Source organism: Monodelphis domestica, chromosome 8 (assembly GCF_027887165.1).
Source record: "Monodelphis domestica isolate mMonDom1 chromosome 8, mMonDom1.pri, whole genome shotgun sequence".
Taxonomy (NCBI): Eukaryota; Metazoa; Chordata; class Mammalia; order Didelphimorphia; family Didelphidae; genus Monodelphis; species Monodelphis domestica.
This window is the reverse complement of record NC_077234.1, coordinates 79,673,747-79,691,366: the sequence shown is the minus strand read 5'-3', so window position 1 is coordinate 79,691,366 and position 17,620 is coordinate 79,673,747. Positions and strand designations below refer to the sequence as shown.

The 17,620-nt window shown below is 32.2% G+C and overlaps 1 protein-coding gene across 4 annotated transcripts in view; it reads right to left on the bottom strand.

The window, feature by feature from the left end:
* The window catches only part of ERBB4 (erb-b2 receptor tyrosine kinase 4), a 1,424,132-nt gene that overhangs the window by 383,734 nt on the left and 1,022,778 nt on the right, over positions 1 to 17,620 (bottom strand). For all 4 annotated transcript variants that reach the window (XM_056807930.1, XM_001369059.5, XM_056807929.1 and 1 more), the window contains exon 12: positions 14,959 to 15,158. In XM_056807930.1, coding sequence (XP_056663908.1) covers positions 14,959 to 15,158 — 200 coding nt within the window. The remainder of the gene's footprint in view (positions 1 to 14,958; positions 15,159 to 17,620) is intronic.

The window sequence follows — 17,620 nt, the reverse complement described above, 5'->3', positions numbered from 1 at the left end:
CTGAAAAGGAACTTATCTGCAGTTAGCTCCAGCTATTTCTTGGTCAAGAAAATAAAACAAAGCTTTCTGTCCTCAGGATTGAACTCAAAGCTTTTCCATCTTGGTATGACATCTGAAATTATGTATTTTTGCTTTATAGAACCCATTATCAACTTCTTGCTATAGAAAAGCATTAAAGACTGAACCTAAATTCTCTCTCAAGCTCTTAATATGTAACCTTAAGCAAGTCATTACTTTTATCCAGTCTTACTTTCCTTAAATATATAAAATGGAGTTAGAAATAGCACCTACATCATAAGCTTGTTGTGAGATGCCATATATAAAGTGTTTTGCAAATGTCATAGTAATATTTAAATGCTATCTAACTATAAGTAGAAGGCTGGTCTAAGATTATGCTTGCAATAGTCTCAAAGGTAGGATTTGAACACAGGTAATATTATGCCAGAGAAAATGTTCTTTCTAATTTATCATTTGGACTAATATAAAGGGATCAGTGCTACATTTGGAAGTATGCTCTTGGAACTTAGACTAAAATCTATGTTCTGTTACTTATTAAACATACATCCCAAGACAAGGAAAAAAATAATTTTCTGAGTCTCAGTTTCTCTATTTTGTATAATTAGGGATTTGAAATACTTTCCATCTTGGAATCAATACTGTGTATTGGTTCCAAAGCAGAAGAGCAGTAAAGACTAAGTAATGGGATTTAAGAGATTTACCCACAGTCACATAGCTATGAAGTATCTGAGGCCAAATGGGATCCCAGGACCTCCTATCCCTGGGCCTGAATCTCAATTCACTGCACCCCACACTACAGCTCTTTCAGCTTAAAATCCTGTGTTCCTACTTCAGAGTGTAGTTAGTCACATATTCAATGGGCTAAATGGTACCTTATTTAATCAGTTATATTCTTGTATAGATTGTGTATGTATAATTTTATTTATATCATTTTATATTACCTAAATGTAGCATAATGTAGGAGCAGCTAGGTGACTTGATAACTGGAGTACCAGGCCTAAAGTCAGAAAGACTCATATTGAGTTCAAATCCAGCCTTAGGCATATTAATTCTGTGAAAGTCCCTTAAAATTATTTACCTCAGTTTCCTCATTTTTGAAAATTTTGTCAAGAAAAACCCAAATGAGGTCATAGAGTCAGACACAATTGAAAATGACTGAACAACAACAAAAATATTATATACTTAGTATATCTACCTATATATTTACTACTCCTAAAGATATACATGTAGTTCCCTTCCACTGGACTAGATGTCCTTTTTACTTTCATCTTTGTTTCCTTGGCCCCTAACATATCACTTGGTAGTTAATGAATGCTGGTTGTTGATGGATTTCTGGAGAACAAGGAGCATTCTCTATTTGCTGAGAGATAATTTTGAGGGGAAGGCACCAGCAACTGAGAAAATCAGAAAATCCCTTGGGTAAAAGGTAGCATTTGAGATAAGATTTGAAAGAAGGAAACTAGAGAGGAAGAGGAGCCTAGAAATGGAGTGAAAAAAAAAAAGCACAAAGGTAGGAGATGGAAGGCTGTATAAGAGAAATAAGATGGTCAGTTTTTCTGAACTACAGTATCTATGGAAAGGAGTAGTATATAATATGAATGGCAAGGGAGCCACTGGAGTTTACAGACTGAATTGGCAAGATCTACAGTTTATGGAAATCAAATCAGTTTGACAGCTATATGAAGGATGGATTGGAGAGGGAGAAAATCTGAGTCAGGAAGTCCTTTTTGGATGCTATTGTGCTAATGTGCTTGACAGGCTTAATGATTCCCCCCTCCCAATGTAAGGTCTCTGGCTACTGGGAGCTATTACAGTAACAGGGCCTTAGATTACAGTCAGACATAAGAAAATACACAAACAGTGATTCTCTGGACTCCTAGGCAGCCAAGATGAGCAGATTTCCCTTCAACTAAATTCTCTGGGTATGTGAATTGGCTGCTGGCAAACACAGCTCCCAAAGGCACTAGGGAAATCTGAAGGGATGATGGAGATAGCCTTATAATAACAAGGTCTAGATACTATGTGAAAGATCAAATGTACTGCACAGATGTGACCTTTCATAAAAAAAAAAAAAGTGCCATTTGGCAATTTTGCCTCAGAAATCATAAGCTCATCATGAATGTGCAGACATCATTTGGATGCAAGACAGTAGGCTTTAGATAGCAGCAACAGTTGAACACAGAAAAATGTAGAATATTTTAACAGTAGAAATGGACGAGAAATCTTCGGTATATGTGAATCATACCCTGGAGATAAGCCAAATAGAACTGTCTCAGATAGGTGACAAGAAAATCTTTCTTTCCTACTGTGCTCTCTTCCAATCTCCATCAAAAGGTTTCTTTGAGTTAAAACTGAGCTTCAAATATTATATCTGTCCAAGAGGAACAGCCTTCTAAAATCATTCATTTATTACAGAGGCAGTGTAGTTCAGATGACAGAGCAGCAGTCATGACGTCAGGAGAAACTTCCTGTGTTCAAATGTGGCTTTCCAATTCTGAATATCTTGTCTTCTCTGACGATGTGTAAGCTCATCAAGAGCAAGTACTATTTTATTTAGTCATTTTACCCCTAATGAATAGTACAGGGCAGTTACTTAAATGTTTTTGTTTTTTGCTTATTGGTTATGTGGCAAAGAACACATCTCTAACTCTTTTTTTTTCCCAATCTATAATTTTCTTGCCATAATAACTGAATAGATTGGTGTTAAGAAAACCATTTGTTAAATATTAAAACACTACATAAAGATGAGTTATTTGATTGTCTTTTGAGTTATATAGTATTCAATATTGATTATACTTGTTTCTTGAAGTCTTCAATAACTTTGTTTTTTGTCATTAAATTCTAAATCTCATAAAGAAAAGATAACACAAGTTATACACACATACATGGTTTTAACTATTTCTATGAAAGAAGAAGAGGATCATACCTCTAAAATGAAGAGACATCAGAGGTCAATTAATGTAACTACCCCATTTTATAGATCTACAAATTGATGCCCAGAACCATATTGGTGAAGGCTTGGCACCCATTCTCTGGCATGCTGGAGGGGGCTCCTCCATTCCCCCTCTCCACCATGCCGGAGAACAATTTTCACATGTCCCACCCTTCTTTCCTGCAGCCCAGTGCAAGTACTTCCTCCCTCCTCTGTCTTGGGTATTGTGGGGAGTTCACAAGAAACTTGAACATGCAGTTTGGGCATGCAACCTCTAAAAGGTTTGCCAATGCTGTTCTAGAAGAATACATGACTTATCCAAGGACACAGAAGTAACTGGAGGAGGAAGCATTTAAACCAAGTGCCTCTGATTCTAGAGGCAATCAATTTTCCACTGTACCAAAATGCTTTCTTTTTTTTTCCAATATGACAGACTCTGTTTTTGTCATTTTTGATGATGATACAGAAGGTTCTTTCTCAATTCAGTAGCAAAATGAAAGCCATTTTAATTAGTGGACCAGTATTTTCAGATGCTATGCAATTTTATATATGAAAAATAAGGAAAAAGGACAAGGATAGGTCATAAGTCAAACTGATCAAAATATGATATTTCCCATCAGATTCATTTTAGCAGTCTGTTTCTTTGAGATTATTAGATTCAATTTAAATATGAGATCATCTTTGAAGCAAATAAAAGCAACAAGATTATTTGATATTTTTTAAATGAACATTCATTCTATTTTTAGTCATTTGAGATTCTATAATGAGAAAATCCTTAGAGGATTTTGACCTCAATACCCAATAAGAATAGTATGACAAACTGTAAAAGAGACATTTGTTTAAATATTTATGTCCCCCTCCAAGTTTTAACTTCTTTTCCCCCACTCATACTCTGCTTAAGATTTGCTCCTTGAAGCAAAACTAGTGTTGAATCTTGAAGGAACTTAGGTGACAGTGGCATGGCCATTGTTTTTCTATCTGGTCTAGAGGTTTTTTCTATTATGAGAAAGACTGGCATTGTTGATTGCCATCTCATCCAAGTATAGTGAGTACTCAGGCAATCTAAGAAAAAGCCATGGCCAAGGTACACCCATGAGTAAAGAAGGTTACCTTGTTCAAAATGAATTTTGTAATAATCTACTCTCAGAGAAAGAAGTACAAAGGGAAGGAAAGGATGTTGTTGGGGAGAGGGTTAGAACATACTGGTTCATCTTGTCAATGCTACAGGGTGAAAAAGAAATAAACCCTAAATATGATTGGTCTGTTCCATGTCATTACCATAAAATATGCCAAGTGTATAATTATTACTTCTATGTAATTCTAGCACTCACTATGATAATTACAAAATACAGTTATAAAAACATGAATTTAATTAGTTGAGATATCCAATCAATTCTGCCACACGTGAGAAAAATGATTGGCTATTCTAGTTGATTTTTGATCATATGCCATTGATTTTTTAACAAAAAATGTTTGAAATTCATTCAGTATTGAGTATAAATAGGCTTTGGTAGAAACAAAAATCGATATAAATATGTAATACTTACTATTTGGGATTAATATTAGGAATGAAAGGAAACGAAGAGATGAATGCTTTAAATGACAATGTTTCATACTTGATTCAGGTTAGATATTTTATTTCCAAGGATCCCTTTAGAATTCTATTACTATATTAATTTTGGATATGTGGAGACATGACAAAATATTATTTTTGCATATGTTTAAGCACATTAATATGTTAACAATTGATATAGATATGTGAGCTCATGTGTGTGTATACACATATGAGTATATATACACATGTATATACACATATGTGTATTGACAATTCAGTTTTGGAAATTCATTTTTTCTAGATTCATTTTCAATGTGAGCAGATTTTTCAAGTATCAAATTGTAGCCCCATTAGATTCAGCACCAGAAAAGGATAGCAGCTTTTTTCTCTCTTTATGGGAAAAGACCATATATATCATAGCCAACATATTTCTCCAGAAAATGCTTTCCTGTAATTCATTTTTATGGAGAATTTTAGATAACATTAAATCTATTATATATTATGTTGCAATATTTCATGTTGGATTTTTATTAGCAGTAGAAAGAAAACTCATACTTTAAGAGATCCTCCAGGCATGGAATTTTTATTCATTTAGGATCTCAGGAGATCATTTTGGAAGAAGTGTACTAGTGTTGAAATTCATGAGTGATCATCTGATCCTCTGTCTGACTGCTCTTATTTCTTCTCTTTCTATCAAGCTGATCAATTTTAGGTAAATTTATGATCTACCACTAGGTCTATGTGAAATATTTTTGAATATTATATTTAATTTTTATTAAATGTAAAAATATTTTATCATAGTTTTAAATTTTGTTTATTATAGTATTTTATTTAGTATTTAAATAGTATATTTAATGTTTTAAAAAGAAGTCAGAGTCAGATTATATTTTTTATCTTAATTTTCCTTTAAAAAATTCTAAATAGTATGAGAGCTTCTATTACCTACTCTACAAACCCAATCTAATCCCTGTTTGATAAAATTTATGATAAATCCACAAGTTTCCTATTGTAATTCTTCCACTTATATCATGGATTACAAAAAAAAAATCTAAGATGCTAGAAATTAATACGTTTGAATAAGTTTTAAATATATAATTTTATTACTGAGTTCCAAAAATCTCCAGTTCATAGAAACATTTATCCATTATGAGGATTTAAAAAAAAAGTTATTATATAGAAAGTAGTTTCTCAGGTGCTACAGTTTGAGGATGGCATTACACTGACTTCAATGTAATACCATATTACTCAGATATAGATGGTCTTCCTGGTAGCACTCAAAATCATCAATGTGTATAAAAATACATATTACCCAGATATTAGGGCAAGATGATAGAATGTCTAAAGACTTGGCCTATGGATTGCACAAAAGCTGATGACTTACACCTGCAGTTTCCTTATATGTAGACCCCAAAATGATCATATCACAAATACAAACTCCCTTGTCCTCTGTGACATCAAGCTGGGATTGACCCATTTATTTTGTCCATAAAGACACAGATTTTTAAATAATGCTCTACATACTGTATTTTTAAATCCTAAATCCATCTTCTACTATTGATATTATTTTCATTTTATTTATGGCAACCCTGAGGTTCAGAGAACATAAATGAATTACTATGGTCCCCCAGGAATCTAGAGACAAGGAATTGGATGTGAGAGATTTGGAATAGGTCAATACAACATAAACTGAACTATATACAATCTGTGGAAGAATTTTACTGTTAAAAAAGGAACCTTTGTGGCACTGAACAAGTTGGAATTAGATCCTATGAACTCTTTCCTTGAGGAAATCTGAGGGGAGATACGAATAAAATACAGGTTAGTAGAAAAAAAATTCCTGATGATGATGATGAGAAGGAGAGGGAAAGAAGGGAAGATGGGGGAAAGAGAGAGGTAGAAAGGCAGAGAAAGATTTGAAGGAATACATATAGATTTTTATATTATAGGAGATGTTGGGAGAGATAGTTAAAGAAATGTATCTACCTATATATATACATATACAGACACATATAGTGATTTATATATCTATCTATATTGTAGAATATATAAAATGTGTGCATTTTCATGCATTTACTTTTATAAATATATATAAACATATATATGTACATATGAATCACCAAACATTGCTTTGATTATACACATGTATGTTTGAAGGAAAGGATAATATGGAAATAATGAATAGAATTCCAGTAGAAGGTAAACTCTAAGAGTTAGGACTGTTTTATTTCACTTTTATATTATCCTCACCTGATATAGTGCCTTATTTAAGATGTGTACTTATTAAAGGTTTGTGGAACTGAATTTGAATTTGTGACCTTAATTTTGAAAGGATACTTAGATGCATAGTTTTTAGTTAGATTTTGAAGGATCTGATAGAAGAGAATTGGGGAATGGGTTAAACGAAAAGAGAGGAAGAACATGTTTAAAAGTAGAAATATATCATTCAAATACTATATGTAATATTATTAGATATTTGTTATTAGTAGTGTCTAATTATAACCTTAAGATGTAAGGATGAACCATGTCTTCTTCTTTTTGGAAGAGAAGGGATGGGCATGCATTTTCAGACATGATCAATGTGATGATTTGGTTTGCTTGACTATATTTAATTGTTACAATGGAGGATTATCTTTGGAAGGGTGAGTTGAGTCACCCAAGAAGAGTGAGTGAGTGGTTGATGAGATGAAAAATGTATAGGTATGGGTATATTTGTGTGTATAGAGAAAAGGATGAAGGGAAGGAAGGAAGGAAATTACAATGAAATATAATAAACTGTCTTCTTTTTTGTACTTTGTCTATTGACATTTATTTTCACTGATGATTAAGTTCATAATTACAACAACAAAGCTAAAGAATGACTATAGTAAATAAAATGATTAAAACATTTCTATTTATCTAGAATATTTAAGAGAAAGGCATATTCAGGTTAATTTGGAAGTAGCATATATGGATTATCTATTTTTCAAAGAATTAAAATATCTGTAGAATTTTTGAAGAGAAAAAAATGTTTCAAGTGATTGAAAAGTATAGGCCTATATTTAAAGGGTAGCAATACACTCAGTAAGAATTCAGTAAGAAAGTAGACATCATGAAAAGGTGATCATCCTGGCTAAGTACAAAGTGTCTTTGGAAGGTTTTGAGGGTTGAGGAAAAGGTATGAAGAAGTACATTTGTTGAAATTCTTTAAATAATAGATTGAAGACTGCAGATGTGATAGGATATGAAACATCACTCTTCTGGGTTCTAAAACAGTGGATTTTCAATGCTTGAGGAAGGTCATCTGAAAAGTTTTGTCAGCTAGTGAGGAAGTTTCCAGAATAAAGAAAATATAGTGAAGTGGATAAAATGCTGGGCGAGGAGTCTAGAGCTTTGTCTTTCTAGCCCAGTCCATGGTTCTGCCATGAACTATGATTAGCTTAGTTCTCTACTGGCATGACCTATAAACTGAGAAGGTTGAAATAGAGTGCTACTAATGTTACTTTCAGTTTTAAAAATCAATGACTAGATGGACTCTGAGATTTTTCCAGTTCCCAAAGTCACTGATTCTCCAAATCTATTACTGTAGATAGAAACTAGTAAAAGAAAGACTGGTTGGAGCCTATTTCAGTGATTAACATGGGAGATGAGTTTGAAAAGGAAGGAGAAATGACTGAGAGATAGTAAGTAGGAAATAGACAGGATTTAACAATGGGATGAGAAAGAAAATGAGAGAGAAATCAAAGTATCACATTAATGATACTAGTGACATAACAACACCGTAATAGTAATAAAGACATAAAAGGGGGAATATAGAATGATTTTGGATTCTTATTCATTAGGTTTACCATTGTCAATAATTATTGTTATTTATGTAATTTCTTTTAGATGTATGTAATTCATGTGATATATTTGCTGTATGCATTAATATAGTTTAGTTTTCAAAATATTTACACAACCTAATTTGAGATGAACAAATCTCTGAAATAGATATAATATAGTTATTATGACCTTTTTTATAGATGAGAAAACAGGCTTAGAGATAGTAAAAGGACTGTCCCTAATAATTCAGCTTATTCCACAGGAGGGAAATGGACAGCCTTTCTGTTCTGCAATTGAGAACAATATCCAGTAAGCCATACTACTTAAAATGAATAAAAATAAAATAATCAATACCAGAAAGTATGGGGGGCAATACATCTATATATCTTTTAAAGCTCTTTATTTTATTTAATTGGTTTAATACATTGGTCTTTTGTTTTTTCATTTTATAATTTTTCTGATATATCTCTTTCCTCTTTCTCCCTTCCAGAGCCACATCTTGTAATATATATATATATATATTAAAAGAAACAGAGGAAGAGGAGAAAAATTCAGTAAAACCTACCTACCTACCTACTTATCTATCTATCCTTCTATCTATCTATCTATCTATCTATCTATCTATCTATCTATCTATCTGTCTGTCTATCTATCTCTATCAATATGTACAATGTTATACACCTTTTGATCCTGTCCTCTGTGGAGGAGCCAGAGTTTGTCTTTTATATCTTTTTGAGGCTAATCATGCTCTTTACCATTTTGCAAAATGCATGCTTTAATTGTTTTGTAGTTGTCTTTCCAAATAAATAGTCTCAGTCATTGTCCATGTAGTTTTCTTGTTTCTGGTTATTTCACTTTGGATTAGTCCACTCAGTTCATGTTTTCTTCTTACTCCATGAAGTCTGTATTTCTGTAAATGTAATTCTCTGAAGTCATTCTATACTCTTCTATATTCATCAAGTTCAACATTTCTTCTTCTTTTTAATCCTTACTTTTTGTCTTAGTAACAACTCTAAGACAGAAAGGCTAGGGCTAGGCAAACAGTTAAGTGACTTGCCTAGGGTCACACATCTACAAGTGTTTGAAGCCAGATTTGGATCCAGGTCCTTCCAACTCCAGACTTGCTGCTCTATCCACTGGGCAACCTAGCTATCTAAAGTCCATAATTTCTTGTAGCAGAGTAATGTTCCATTATATTCATGATTATAATTTATTTTTTAGCTCTTGGTTTCTGTTTTGATAGTCATCTCCTTAGTTTACCTTTCTTTGCTACCATAAAAGTGCTGCTATGAATATTTTGTTGTGTATGGAGCCTTTTTTGGTTTCAATGACACCTTTAGGGCATATACGTAGCAGTAGAATCTTTGGGTCAAAATGTATGGTTCATTTTCTGAAATTCATTGTAGAAATTCATTTTCTGAAAGTCATTGTAGAAATCATTTTCTGGTACTTTCTATAATTTCTTCTTGAACTTTTAAAAACACAAAGATAACATTGTAGATGCTTTGCAGACCTACAATTCTTCCACAGCCCTGTAAATTCAGTTCCCAGTATAACAGCCTAAATGAATGAGGCAGGTACTTTCTCTCTTCGATTTTTGTGTCTTTGATTTCAAACTGCACCATCTGCTTTGAAATCCATGACTTAAAAGAGGAAGATGGTTCATTCAATTGTCACTCCTCACTGATTCAGGAAGATTTTTCTTTTCTTGTTCTGACTCCTTTAAATCATCTTGAATCTAAAACATCATGAACATTGCAAGGCTGTCTTCATTTTTAAAAATTTAATTTAACAATATATATTACATGTCCACAATGTGCAAGACCATTTTAAAGTAAACAAAGTAAATCTCAGAAGTACTGCAGAAAGCTTTATTTCATTAACTACTTAAAAAAACAAACAAACAACCCCATGGCATTAGTTTATCAAAGTGAGTTCACCAAGAGTGAAATATGTACAGTTCACTTATATAGTGACCCAATTATCTTCTGCATTGAGGGTGTGGAAATGATTAGTTCAGACCTATCCAAGTTGAAAGATCTGCTTAGTCAATTCTAGTTGAGAAGTACATTTAATATTCTTTGACTTCAGCTAAACTGAGAACTTTCCTCTCTATATAAAGCTCTTTTCATGTTCTCTTACAATGCCTTATGCAACTTCAAAACTGACCTTGCAATCTGGATTACTAGTCTGAAAATAAATTTGTTTAATTTTAATATAAAGAAATGTTTATAACCATATTCAGAATAATTTTGAAGGAACAATGGAATATATTAGTGACTAGAACAAATCTAGCCCAGTAGTAACATGGTAATACTACTATATTTAGAGTCACCACATTGTTTAGTATGAATCCTGGTTCTTTTATTTATTGAATGTCTGATCTTAGACAAGCCATTTTTCATCTATAAGCCTCAGTTTCCAAATGTGTGAAAAAAAGAAGTTGGAATAGATGAGCACTAATGTTCCTTACAGCTCTACAACTTTGATTCTATGCATCAGTGATCATCCTAATAATCTTATTTTCTGATTCTTGATTTGCAATTTTGAACAGCTTGAAAGCCATATGGATCATTGTGAAATTTTGCTCTTTTGTGTCTGTCTTTTTCTCATCTAACTTTCTCTAGTCTATTTTACTTTTTTTTTTCATTCAGAGTTGTCAAAATAAGCACAATAAAATATTTCCAGGAGTTTTGATAATGAATAAATACACATATAAAGGACCATTTAGTTTGTTCTTGTTCTATTTATTTTATTCATTACTCCTAAGTGTTCTCAGTGATTATAATCTTAGATATAGATATTGTTGATATTTGGATTTCTTTCTCAAGAAGATTAAGGAAGAAAAGAATTGCACAGAATTTTCACAAGTGGGATATACACTATATAATTATCCCAAATATTACTTTGCATTGTTAAAGATTATAAGTGACTGGGGGCTTAGTTTTATTGCTGAAGTTCTGCTCCAAGTTAAGAAAATACTTAATTTTCTGCCAAGACTAATCTTATGAAGGAGAAATGATTCCCATCAATTATTCCAGAGGTGTTTTGCAGCTAACATTTTCTATAAACATGTAATGATGAAAATGTAAGAAAAATGATAGAGATATAACAGAAACAGGAAGAGAGAAAGATTCAAACCAGGAATCTTATTATATCCCAGAGAAGTTTCCTAATGAAGACCGGAATGGGTAGTTTACTTCAGTGGGAAACTACATATTTTAACATATCAAACATGTATACAGAGACATACTATATGATAAAATACAAATAATAGATAGTATATCCAATTATAATATATAAAGGAATTCCAAAGAATCACTGAGTCTTAGAGTTCATAGGATAACTTGGAAGTCATCTGGTCCAACTCAAATACAAACAAGCACTAAACTATACATAAAGATCCATATGGACTACATATTGGCATAGAATACCATATATTAACTTCATCAATATTTTACTATATTTTTATTTATTTATTAGATATTTTTTCTGTTTTATTTTAATCTAGCTTGGAAGTGTTGAGGGCAGCCATGTGGTCCAGGTCATGTGTCCGACACCTCTGCTCTCACCCAATCCAAATCTGAATAAGAATCCTTTCTATATTGTCCCCAGCAAGCAGTCATGCAGCTATTTTTTGAAGACCTCCAATAAAGGTAAATCCACTCTTTCTTGAAGTAGTCATTTCATATTTGGAAAGCTTAATTTTTTTTCCCTCTTTACTTCAAAGCTAATTTTTTTCTTTTTTATAAATCTATCCATTGCTTCTAGTTAAATATATTTTAAAATTATACTCAATTGTTATAGATCTCTGTTATCTCTAGTGATAGAGTATTTCTGAACATTAAAAGTAGTTATATGAATGAAACATTCAGAAAGAGGTTTTTAGTGCAGTAGATAGAGTTAGATGGACCTGAGTCCTGGAGTTAGGAGGATGTGATTTCAAATCCAGCATCAATTGTATTGACATGCAATTGCAGAATTTTTTTTTAATTAAAAAAAAATCCAGCTTCAGATACTTAATAGTTGTGTAACACTGGGTAAGATACTTAACTGTGCTTGCCTCACTTTCCTTATTTGAAAAATGAGATGGAGAAGGAAATCGTGAATCATGTAATTGTCTTTGTCAAAGAAATCACCAGATGGGATTATGAAGAGTTAGGCATAACTGAAAATATCTAAACAATAGTGGAATCAATCTAATTATATATCACAGTGTTATTTCTAGGAAATATCTTTGAGTATATGCCCAAATTCAATGCTCTTGTTGTGCAGGTAAGGAAATTTAGAACCAGAAATATTAAACAACACATCCAAGTTGATTCAGCTAATTAATGATCTAATTTAGGACTGGAATCCAAGTTCCTCCAGCCCATTGTTCTTCTCCCTACACTAGGATGCCTTTTAGCTGTTTAATTATTACATAATTTTAGTCATAATTTGGTGCATTCGTTCAACAAGCATTAGTCTTACTGACTTGTTTTAAGAAATTCTCATAAAATGTAATTTATCTTAATTATCTACTCCACCCCCCAAAATAAATGACCTTAACAATCATTTTTAACATCTTACTTTTGATATATCTCATTACTGATGTCAAAGATATAGAGAAATACCCTTAAGATGTAGCCTTCTTTAGAAATTCTCTCTAAAGCAAATGAATTAATTACCTATATGAGACTACACTGCTTTTGTAAAGAGATTATTTGGATTTGCATTTTAATTTTTCCAATAATTTCATGGTTTCATAAGCCAACAGTATTATCAGGTATTAAAAACATAAAAGGTTGCCTGGTCGATAAGGGTGTTTTAATCTAGAGTTATGAAATAATTTTTAAAAAAGAAGAAACTCAGACTAGGAAGACAGATAGCAAGATGCAAAGTGAAGTAAGCAGAACCAGGAAAATTCTAGAGTAGGGGTTAAATATAATGACAAATCTTGGTTCCAGAAGACCAGTGATGAAACTAATTTTTTTCATCTATAGAGTGGCTGTGGAGGACAAGTACTGAATGTTACAAAATCTTTTGAAGTCAGTTTGACAATTTGTTTTTGTTTTCTTTTGCTGTTTTTGTTATAAAAGAAGGTTACAAAAGATAAGCAATTATGGGAAAGTGAAATAAGAAACATTGAAAGTACTATTTTAATAAGAAAACATTGTCATGTAAAATTCATACTATTTCATACAATCAAAATAGAATATTCCAATGCATATGTGAAGGAGACTGGTAGGAATGAATGAGACATAGGATTATGATGGCAAACAGAAGACTGTGTGAGGAAGAGTTCATATTTTTAATAAAAATGAGGTTTTAAATATGCATGTATACTTCATATATACATATGTATTTATTATAGTACTTTGTAAATCTTAAAGCATTGTAGAAACAAAAATTATTAGTAATAACTAGGTAAAATCAATGAGGACAGGCAATATGGCATAGTGGAGAAAAACAAGTATTAGAATTAGAAAGACCTCAATTCAAGTCCTGTTGTTGTTCTTTTGTACTAGCTGTTTGGATCATGGAAAAGTCATTCAACCTGTCAAAGACCCTAGATAACTTTCAAATTTAGCCAAATTGTTCATCTCCATTAGTGGAGAAAATTTCCATACTAAGAAATTCCTTCTCTGCTGAAATCATAGAGCCAGACCCTTAAAAAAATCAGGATAGCAAGTTACCATCAATGTCTTATTTTGCAGAAGTCATCAACATGTAAAAAGTCTCATCAACAAGGTGCAAAAAACCACTTATCAAATTACAAAATGTTAGTCCTGGAAAGGATCTCAGAGTCCACTTTATCCAACTCATACCTGTACAGGGATCCCCAACAGTCTCTTCAATCAATAGCCATTTAGCTTTAATATGAATATCTTAAATGAGGAAAAACCCATTGCTCACTGAGGCAAGACTTATTTAGAGAACTCTAACCATTAGGATGCTGTTTCTTAGATTGAATTCAAATCTATATCTCCACACTTTCTATTGTATTGACTCTCCAATGATCTTATATTCCATCAGAATGTGTAATGCTATCTAGGATTTCTCCTTGCTGAGGAAGGATAACAGTTATCAATTTTTGTTTCTGGTGGATTCAAATAATGCCATTCTCAGTTCAACTTGGAATAGATAAAAACATTAGAACAATGTTGATAGATAGATAGAGATAGAAAGATACAGATAGATAGGTAGATAGATGGATGGATGAATGGATGGACAGATAAATAAATAGATAGATAGATAGATAGATAGATAGATAGATAGATAGACAGATAGATAGGCACAGACATGACTAAAATGTAGGACTTGGTGTCGATAAGAGTTAAGTTAAAATCCAGTCTCATACACTAGCATTGTGACTTGGAAATTACTTAACATGACATTGTCTCAGTTTCCTCAATTGTAAAAGAGAGAAAACAGTAGCCCCTAAACCCTTGGGTTATTTGTAAGAATTAAAAAAAAAAACAAGATAATATTTCTAAAGCACCTTTTCAACTCTCAAAGGTAACCTATAAAATATGGCTAGAGTATTCTTATTTTTATGTTTTTAAATGATTAAATGACCTCCAGAATCCTGCCCATTATCCAACCCTCACAAGCCCTTGTGATAAGAATCACAATGTAAGACAACAATTTCTATCTTAATAGATGTACTTACTACAGTTTTCTGCCTTCCTGTTGTCACGAATCACTATTCTTTGGTTGAGGGTACTGAAGAGGGTAGTCCAATTAACTGTATGATAATAACATAGGTTGGTGTTGTCAGTTATATAGATGTTTCCTGCACTGATTTCCTTCAAGGACTGGAATTGCAAAGAGGTGATGCCTTGTTGCTTAAGGATAAGCAATGAGAGGCCACTGGAGGAAAAAACCAAAAGAGAAATTAATGAATGTTTTGAGAACATTAAATTCATTCATAAAGAAAGGCTGTCACATCTTAACTGCAGAATGAATGTTAATGAAACATAAAGGATGAAGTTCCCAGAATTATTTTTATTTGCATTTCATATAGAAAATGCTTTCAAAATACACACTAATTTGTGGGAAAGCATTTTATTCAAGTAGACATACAACCAAAATAAAAACAAAAATTAATTACTAAGATGAATGACCACTGTTAGTCCAGACAATATTATTTTTTCATCTTTATATTCCTATTACCTATTAAAGTGCTTTGCACTTAGTAGGCACTTAATAAAGTAAATTCCTCACACTGTCCTGAGTCAAACAAAACCTGAAACTCTCAATTAAACACAAGTCATTGGCCTCACCCAAGTCTTTGAAATATTCTCTACATGTGGGTTGAAGGTAGTTTCAGAATGAACTGGGAAAAAATTAGATATTTGCGTCTTCCCACATAGCAAAGATAAGAATGAAGTAAATGTTTAGTTTGTCCTATGTATAGAGTAGCTATGGGCAGTTTGGTTTCATTTGGATTTTGGTAGGAAGCTATAATTTGCCAACCAAAGGCATTTACATAAGATAACTTTCACTCAGGAGAAAAAGTAGGAAGATAATTGTACATAACAGTAAAGTTCAGGAGCCCCCACCATGAAACTTATCATAATAATTTTATCACAAGAACTGGTCTTGGAAATCCACCAACATTCAAAAATAACTGAGAAAGTAGAAGGAGGAGCAGTGGTATTCTGCACTAATCTACCCAAAGTATGTGATATTCCTTCTTCTGGTCTTATTTCTGTTTCTCGCATTATACTACCTCCCATATTCATGGGTTTAAATTGACCATCACTTGTACCTGAAATGTACTCCCTCTTTGTCTCTAGAATTACCACTATTTCTTTATGATACAGTACATACATCATCTTCTCCATTAAAAAAATATTTCCTGATCTCCTACTTTCTATGGTCCCATTCCGTATTACCTACTGTTTAACCAATTTATATATGTATATATGGGTGCCTATGTTTGTGTTATCTTTATATTTGTAATGATAGCTTTATACATAGTTTTTCCATTATTTATCAAAGTATATGGCACATAGTAAGTACTTAGTAAATAGCTATTGATTGATCTAAACAACCCTAAAAATATCCAAGTTTCAAAATAATAAATCTTCTATATAAGTTTCTTGAAGGAAGGACATCTGGAAGTTATCTTCTACACTTTTTCATCATTCATAGTTTTAAGGATCCTATTATATATATATAAATATATATATATATATATATATAAATATAAACTACTACATAGTTCCTAATAGATACATATACATATCCACAAGCACATATAACTTCCACAACCCCCACACCCATACACACATATTAAATGCATGATGAATGTTTGTTCAGTTTCCAAAAGGAAGATGCTAACTTGAACCATTACTATGTTATTGCTGTGACCCAATAATAAGCCAAAGTACTCTATAAAACATAAGTAACAAATAAAATGTAGGAAGAAGTAATTGAATTGTAAACTGTACTTAGTGTTTAAAATGCTCTAATGAAAATGGAAAGAAGATATCAAAATGAATGGAATGCAATTTTTAAAAATCAAGGAATGGCATGGAATGAAATTGAAACACTAAAAACTCAGTGGGTCTAAAAGTTTTCCTAAAAATTCAGGAAATGTTAGTAAATTGAAAATGTGTTTTATTTCAAGGACATTTTTATCATTCTACTTTTGTTTTTTGAAGGGCAAGGGAGTTACCTTTCTTTTTGTCACTTAAAAATAAAGCTTTCTTACAATGTCACCAACCAATGAACACTATTTAATAGTTTAGTCGTAAGAGCATTTTCTTACATCTAGGCTTTTTTTTTAAATGATAGTTTAAGATGACAATTATTGTCCTTCTAAACTACAAGAAGAACAGGTATCTCAGAGATGAATAACAATATGGCATTCAATCGGGTCACTGTTCTTCTTCACAACCAGCTAGAGGTGCTGAGTGTTATTACATCAGCAGAACACTTTTCTTGATTGATAGCATTTGGTTCAAGTGAGAGTCAGCATTAGTGGTATATATCTTCCAGATGGATTATTTCCATTGGCTATTATTTTTCATTTTGTTGGCTCCCTTTTTAGTCTTTCCTATCAAATTTTGTACAAATATAGCACTTGTGTCAGTAGAATTTGAGAGTTCTTCCAGTGAAGCTTTGGCAGAGAAAGTTCAGTTTCCAGTTTTCAAAATTTTATATCTTAGCAAACTCCATAGGCTAGCACAAAATTCCCTGTAGTAAGTTCCTGTCATGTCTATGTTTAACAGTAGGTCTTCCCACGTATATGAAGCCCAAAGTAAGGAGTAATCCCCCAAATATCAACACTTGGTGATGTTATCCGTGTTGTTATTCCTTCCAAC